This window comes from Neopelma chrysocephalum, unplaced genomic scaffold (genome assembly GCF_003984885.1).
Source record: "Neopelma chrysocephalum unplaced genomic scaffold, ASM398488v2 Primary Assembly neopelma1_59, whole genome shotgun sequence".
Classification (NCBI taxonomy): domain Eukaryota; kingdom Metazoa; phylum Chordata; class Aves; order Passeriformes; family Pipridae; genus Neopelma; species Neopelma chrysocephalum.
Window position 1 is genome coordinate 6,390,146 of NW_020897714.1, and position 8,215 is coordinate 6,398,360.

Below are 8,215 nucleotides of genomic sequence, written 5' to 3' on the forward strand. Positions count from 1 at the left end.
GTCTTGTTCAAAAACTTCATCATATTGCTCTAATTTTGGTTTTGTGAAAGAGCCATCAAAAGATTCAGAGTTTCCAGGATAAGCACAGAGGTTGATTCAGTGAGCTCAAAAAACAACTGAAACAGAAAAGCTGGGTTCCAGGTCTTGCCAAAAAAAACCCCAAAAAAACAAACCAACAATGCTTCCCCCATATCCTCAAGTACCCTGACCATCTTTTGCCTACTTGTTTTATCTTACAGTTTTGAAACTACTAGAAAGGAAACAGCTGAGGAATGCTGCCACTCTTATGCCATGCTTTCCATTGACTGTCATTTCAAGAATGCATATAGGAAAGTAAAGGAGCTTGGAATGTCACCACCCATCCAGCAGCATTAGAAGCTGCCCAGCTTACCGATGGCTCCACTGCCTTGCAGCTCAACTCCAGTCTGCATTTTACCATTGCCCAGATCAATGAAGAAAAATATATTGTTGAGCACTGATATTTGTTAGGCAAATGTCCTCATATGCTGCATGTCTTACATGTTATAAACTATATTTATATTACAATACAGCAGTAAAGATATCGTTTACAATTTCTTGGTTGCAAGAATCCCAGAAAAGGTGTACTCCTGCTACAGTTGTCCAAAACTACCACCACGTTCCCTTCAGAGCATATTAGTTGTTCTAAATCTAACTCATCTGAATATATCCCTGGATAAAATTTCAGTATTTGCCAGAACATATGCATGTTCCTCAATTTCACATGGTGTGAGTCCAGCCTTCAGAGACACAATCACACAGAGAGAGGCTATCAATTTATTGGGCTCTCAAGTTTTGAGAGGATTGCAGTAAGTGTCTGACTAGGCTAAATAATAACTTTGAGAGAGTGAGAGTATGAGGAAAGCGACAAACAAGTAAAGAACTGGATAAGACCCTGTCAAATTATCTGTTCCAACTAAAATTTAATATATATTCTTAAACCTGGAATACAGGTCCCTCAGAAGACTTAAGTGGTATCTCTACTAGTGATTTATACTGACTGCTTCTGTCTCCTAGCCTCAGATTTAGCTAACAAACTGAAATTCAGTAATTTGGTAAAAAATAGCATTTTTGCTACTACAAAGCTAATATCAAAAAGGCCTTGACTCAGCCATGTTCCCATTAATTTGATTCCTACATAGAAGAGCACATCTCATCTACTCTTACAAGGTGCTTTTTGATGACTTATCACAAAAAAGTGTTCTAATAATACAAAACCAGACCAGAATATGTAGAAAATCATAGACAAAGCTCTACTATATGAGCAGCAATAATGCTACGGTTAAATTCATATCTATAGACCAGCAGAAATTGTCCCTGAATATTAGTTTCAGTAAACACCAAAGCCCTACCAGCTGAATTCATCCTTACATTGGAATGTAGAACTCTTCCCCCATGACTAGCAAGTTTAAGAAATCTGTCAGTTATGCTAACATGGAAACTGGCTTTAAATATTTTAATAATTTCTACATGCTAGAATTCACTTGGGTTATTCTATCTGTGTACAAGAAATATCCATAGCAATGAAAAGAAAACATAGAAATCCCAGGTTCAGACTTGACAGACCACTCATAAATAATACACTTAAACAAATAACCATCTCTTCACCTTTTTTCTTTTATAAAACACCAAAAAGAACACAATTCTTTTGAATGCATTTAAGATTTTCACCATTATACTTACAGTATATTATGAAAAAATCACACCTTTTTTTTCCTCCTCTTCTTACCTCCATTTCAAAGAGTAAAAAAAAAAATCTTAGATGGCAAAATCAGTAGAAAGTTAACAAGTATTTATTGTACAATCTGAACCTAGCTACTGTAACTACAGAGAGAAAGATCTATGGCCCACACAAGAACCAACTCCTATTACAAAAAGAATTTTAAACAAATATGCCTCTGTAGTCTAATCACCAAGTGAAGTCAATATTACCATTATTTCAGGACTCTTTTTCTCTGTGCTTCGTTGCACAGACAGAAAACTTTAAAAAAAAAAAAAAGGCAGGATAAAATAATACAAGGTTAGCAAATTTCTCCAAAATTCTCAGTTGTAGAACATCTACAATGAAAGCGTTAGGAGGTTTGGTGATTGCAAGGTTGCTTCCCCTCCAAAAGAGTGCAACTTTACTAGGACAGCTCTGAGCTATTTCCATACCTTCCTTACCCTTGGTTGTTGGGTGCTGCTGCTATGATGCAAACACCTTACAGATTTAAGATTTAAGACTGTAACAAGCTGTTCTTTGCTCTTATGACTTGACATGCTGTGGCCCCAGCTGAAACACATGACCCATGATATCATTCATCAAAAAGGATCCCAACAGTGTGACTTAATGCCCTCTTCTCAAGTTCTAAGGCAAATGGATCCAGTGCTGGTAGATTTTATGTACCTTTGGTATCACTCAGTGTTTGAAAGGGTGTTGTAACAAGGACAGTTGATGCCAACTGTAACAATGCTCATTACTATACCAAGTATTAAGAATACGCCAACAGAAGTCCTGACAGAACTTTTCAAGGAAATATTAAGACAGCAGCAACTGTCCCTACTCAGTTAGAAAGAGTAAGATTTCAGTAAAACACATAACCCTTAATTACTACCAAAGGATCAACGCAGCAGAGTCCTACAACAGTGGCATCAAATCAAAACTTGTACTTAACACTGCAGACTGCTCTGCCTGCAAACTGATATATAGCTACATAAATGTTGGTAAAACAGTCTGACCTTCATATTCAGCTTAGTAGTTGAGGAGTTGCAGAAAACCACTATTTGATACAGAGAGACAGACTTTAAGGAATGTTGCTTAAGTAAACTGTACTTGTCCCAGACGAAAAGAGAGCACATGAATCCTTCATCAAGGACCAGGGGCCTTCACCAGTAACACCCCCTACAGGTACTCGATGATCCCCATGCACAAACAACCAATTTCCCTTATCTTAGCTCCAAAGCAGTACTCTCCCCAGGAAGAAGCAAGATCAGGACAGCAGGACATATTCTTTTCATGCTATGTAGAGGAATTAGGCTGCAGCACTAACCTTCTCACCAGAGAGAATGAGGCCAAAAACCAGGTTACTATCTCCTAAGTCTGAGCAGCCTCAAAGAATAAAGGCAGTCAAAAAGCAGGCTGCATAAATTGTCATACCTAAGCACAGCCTAATCTCAGCCACTTTCTTTATCAGGAGAGTGCAGGTACTCCACAGTGCACATCCCATACTCCCAGGGGGAGCAGCATGCACAGGAAATCCAGGCTTACAGGAAACTGGCCACATCATGGTCCCTCCCTACTACACACAGCCTTCCCGTGTGCTGCCCAGAAAGGGTGGGCTCCTCTTTCCTGTAAAAAGCTCTACATAACTTCTAGACAAACTACTTTCAGCCACCTAAGCAATAAATTCCACTCAGAGCTAGTGAAACAAGTCCTCTTTCATGGAAGCCAGGGAAAGCAGAAGAGAGTCTAAACCCTGAGGAAGGATAGGTGTTAAGCTTTCAGGATGATAGAACTGAATACTACTTTGAATAAATATGTCTGCCCTCGAAGGGATCAGGTTTTATTGAAAATAGTATATTATCTCTTAACATTATTTCAGAATATGCCACTTTTATCCCCCCACACTCTGCAGAAACTAATAACCTGCAAGGTCACAGCTCACCTTTGGGCTTCTTTTTTGTCTCAAGTTCCCCTTACATTCAATTGTTAAGGAGATTAGAAAAGTTGCACTTATCTTTAAGTTAGATCTCATCCTGGATGACAACTGTCTGCAAATGCAACACTGAAAACCAACTTCAATGCATTACTTTACTTGGTAAACACTGACATCTGATTGTAAATTTAAGGTCTAATTTAAAAGTAAGTTTTCTGGTCTTCCAGACACATGCACACAATATAAAATGAGGGTTATGCAGCAGAGTACATGTTATCCTGCTGCAATATCCTACATTGCACATGTCTCTGAGACAGAAAAATGGTACGCACAGTTTGGTCCTTTGTGCTAAAGGCCTAATATGAGAACTTGTGCTAGAACAAGTTCTTAAAGTAAGTGACATTTGACACCATTACATACAGGAATAATCACATTATGACAAGTTTTTTCCCTTCTGCAAGATCTCAAAAAAATTTAATTGACCTATCCTCAGATATGATGCACTCAAGTCCCCTCATTTATGCACATGCAAATATAAATCAAAATTACTCATTGGCAGTGTCAAGACATGAAGCAGGTACCTACAAATATAATTCCCCCCCTTCCACCACTGAGTTACCAAGTCAACTGTAATTTTTTCTTTCCCATATGCAGAAAGAGAAACAATTCTACATAAAGCTTTCTGATGGTGATGGCATTCTACCCCACTGATAAAGGAAAAGCTTAGCTAATGGCTTTAGTAAAAAAGCTTGATGCTCCACTAAAGACCAGATCTGAAGTCTACCAGAATTTCAGGATTAATGGTACTTCCCCTCAGCACTTCCAACTACCTGGGCCATGGAAAAGAAAACACAGCTTAAGTCTCTTCCTATAACTGCCATACGCATCAGGAAAACCAGAAGCTAAGCAGTATATTAAATATTTAATTCTATTGCTATTTCAGACACATGCATTTGCCCTCCATAACTGCAAAAAAAATTTGATGGAAGAAAAAAAAAGACACGGCCCAAAGAGGTACAACCATTTTCTCTTTGCTATGATAAATTTATTCCAGCGAAGCAGTAACATCTACATGGGATCTGACAGATGACACAAAACAAAAAAACCAACCAACCGAAAACCCACAAAGCAACAGCAAACCATAGCAGTCTGAAACACAACAACATGGACTTTGACACACCTGACATCAGTCAGTCAAAACTGTGAGGAAGAATGACAAGTTTCTGAAGTTTCCTTTGAGAACAGACACAGCTTTGTTCATGCCGCAGCCAAATCTGATTAAATGAATCCATGTTATAGACTGCATCATGTTTGACTTGCACCTTTTATATGGCATATTACAGGAAAATAAGATTTATTGATAATAAAGAAGTGAAACCATTCAGAGTTGGTTATAGGCAGGGATTTGTTATATGCCTTTTTTTTAAATAGCAACAGGCAACATTGATTTATGGGACTGCCTCAAGAGGATTATAACTTTACAACTTGATCTTATTTGCTTTCAATATCATAAAATCAGAAAAGGCCCTTTGGTATCACTAAAGGGGAGGCAGGAGAGTGAGTAAGAATTTTAGAAGTGATGTAAATCTTCGCCTCTGTTCCCTTCAACTTTTACCTTCCAAACTGCAAGCTGACTACAGGTAAAAAGGAGAGAATAAGTGTAGAATTATCCTGATGAAAGCTTTACTGTATATAGTATTTTGAAAATGCCATCTGGACTTCGTAAAGAGAGATAATGCCACCTCTTATTCTAACAATAGAGTTCAGCCAAACGTCATCCTTTCCTACCAATCACTGGAGTACAGTAACTTGCAGACCCAAGGATCTAACCAGTTAAGGTATGACTTCTAGTACAGAGCTCCCTGGAAGCATGAAGCAATCATAACTTGATTAGAGGAGGATAAATACATAAAACTCACACTGAAGTGATGGGCTAGCCTGCAGTCAGGTAACTGTGCTGCAGTAACATGCTGACAGGCTTAACCACAACACACATTCATTCTTCCAGTTCACTTCACAACTGAAAGTAAACCAACACCCTTTACAGGGGAGCAAGTGACAACTCATACACAGGAAACAGAGCAAAGAGTGATAGAAACTTTTATCTTCAGGAGGGGATAATTGCAGGGCAATTTATGTATTTCTAGAGCCTCACACCCTTGAAAAATCTATATGGAATGGAGAAAATAAACTAACCATCTCATTTTTGGTTTATGTGAGAAAAGTGCTGCATAAAAACAATATCCTAACTACCTCACCTAATCATTTTGGGCAAATTTCTACTTGATCAACCTACACCTCATAATCACTAAGATTTTTTTTTAAACTACTGAAGAACTTCTAAAATTAAGAATGAGAAGTTAGCCTGTCAAAGATCATTTTTCGCTTTTCAGTGAATGTAATATTGCGTGGAAGCTTTTGGCCTTCTAGAGAAAAAAAACTATTCAGGCAAACCCGCATTATCTCCGGATTGCCACAGCCTTTCCTTATTTGGCTAACGTTTTGAGATTCCAATCAGACTGCTATGAAGTTCAACATGCACAAAGCATCCATTTTGAGGAAACTCCATAGCCAGTTTCCCTTCCATTCCCCCCCTGCCCCAAGTGAAAGTTATCTCCCTCGGCACCAACCCCCTCCCACATACTCACAACCAGAACAAAGCGATATGGATTGGGTTTTTTACTACTTTCCAACGCGCGGAAGAAAAATGTAAGAGCCCTGCTTCCCTTGAAGTTCAGCTTTCACACTGCGGCGGGAGACATCGGTAACGAAAACAAGCAGCCTCTTATTGATACGCGTTTCTATATAAGGAACAAAACACTGGTTCCCCATAGAAACCGGAGAGAAATAGATGATCCGTCTCTCCCCACGCCTGCTCGCACACACGAGCGGGGTTTAATCGGCTCAACTGCTGCGGAACCGTGGAGACGGGGGACGCAGGGAACTGCTGCTGGGATCCCAGGCAAGGGGTAGAGGGGAAAGCGAGTCCGCCTTCCTCATCTGCAGCCACCCCCACGCGCCGGGGAGCAGCTGCCCCGGCCCCGTAACCCCCTCAGGGCAGGGCCCGCTGCCCCCGGCCCTCCGAGGGAGGCGCTGCCAACGGGGGAAAGCGTAAGGGGGTCAGCGGCACCTCCTCCCCGCCAGAGGAGAGGCCCAGCCGCCCCTTCCGACGCCCGGCCCGCGGGGAGGGGGCGCAGCCTCCCGCCCCTGCAGCCCCGCCGGCCCCGGGGCTCGGCCCCGGTCCCTCCGGCCTGTCCCAGCCCGACCCCGCCGCCGCCTCCCCGCCCCGACACCCCCCAGCGGAGGGAGCGCGGCCGCCTCCGGCCCCTTCCTCCTCCACCTCCGCCGAGGGGAACATTCGTCCGGCCTCGCCCCCCCTTCCCCGCCTGCCCGACTCGGCCAGGCCCCCCTCGATCAGCCCCGCACCGACCTGGTGGAGGGCGGTCAGCCCGTCCACATTGGCGTAGTTGATGTCGGCGCCCCGCTCCAGCAACCGCAGCACCTCCTCAGTGTCCCCGCTGGAGCAGGCGGCCAGGAACACAGCGCCGTCGTCGAACTTCACCTTGGTCTTCTTGCGCTTGACCACGGGCGGCTCCAGGTCGGTCTCGGAGCCGATCCAGCGCTTCAGCTGCTCGTTCCGCTTCTGCTTGGCGTCCGCCATCTTCATGCCCCGCTCGCGCCGGCCCCCTCAGCCCCGGCCGCGCCGAGCGTACACTTTATACCGCCACTATCCCACAGCGCACCGCGGCCGCGCGCGCTCACCCGCCCAGCCGGAGGGTGCGGGGCGGGCGGGGACCGGAGGGGCGGGGCGGTGGCTTTCGTTAGCATAACCTCGCGAGATCTCCAGGGGGCGGGGCGCGTGCGCGAGCGGCGCGGGGCGGGCAGCGCCGGAGTGAGAGTGGAGGTGGGGGAGTTAGTGATCCTACGGCTGCGTCGGGCAGCTCAGCTGAACATACTGCCAGCCCTTGCGTACGACCTCTGTGTCACCTGTAGCAACATCCGTATTTCTGCCTGTATTGGCAAACGGGGCACATGCAGACACTTGGAGGGAAAAGAGGAAAGAAATGGGACAGCTCGTGAGGGTCCTTTGTTTTGGGAGGTTGCACATGACTACATCAGGCCAGCGTGACATACAAAAGCACCAGCTGCCATTTGCCCCTATGTTACCTTCCACATTTGTGCCTATCCTTTAGGGGGCCCACAGGGAAGACGGAGAGGGACTCTTCATCAGGAACTGTAGTGACAGCACAAGGAGTAATGGGTACAAACTGAAAGAGGGGAAATTCAGACTAGATATGAGAAAGAAATTCGTTACTGTCACAGTGATGAGACACTGGAACAGGTTGCCCAGGGAGGCTGTAGGTGCCCCAACCCTGGTGGTGTTCAAGGCCAGGCTGGATAAGGCCCTGAGCAACCCAATCTAGTGGGAGGTGTCCCTGCACATGGAGGACTTGAGACTAGATGATCTTTAACGTACATGCATTTCTCAGCATTCTAGGATTCTGTGATTCCGTGTGACGGTGAACAAAGCCTTGTGCTTATTGTCCATTTTGCCTAAAGTT

The 8,215-nt window shown here is 44.1% G+C and overlaps 1 protein-coding gene across 4 annotated transcripts in view; it reads right to left on the reverse strand.

Moving 5' to 3' along the window:
* The window catches only part of PPP1R12A (protein phosphatase 1 regulatory subunit 12A), a 115,067-nt gene extending 107,640 nt beyond the window's left edge, over positions 1-7,427 (reverse strand). For 2 of the 4 annotated variants that reach the window (XM_027679778.1, XM_027679776.1), the window contains exon 1: positions 7,084-7,426. In XM_027679778.1, the coding sequence (XP_027535579.1) occupies positions 7,084-7,320 (237 nt within the window). In that variant the 5' untranslated portion in view covers positions 7,321-7,426. Of the gene's footprint in view, positions 1-7,083 lie in introns of all 4 variants that reach the window. The other 2 variants (XM_027679779.1, XM_027679777.1) reach the window with 2 other exon arrangements.
* Positions 7,428-8,215: the final 788 nt, after the last annotated feature.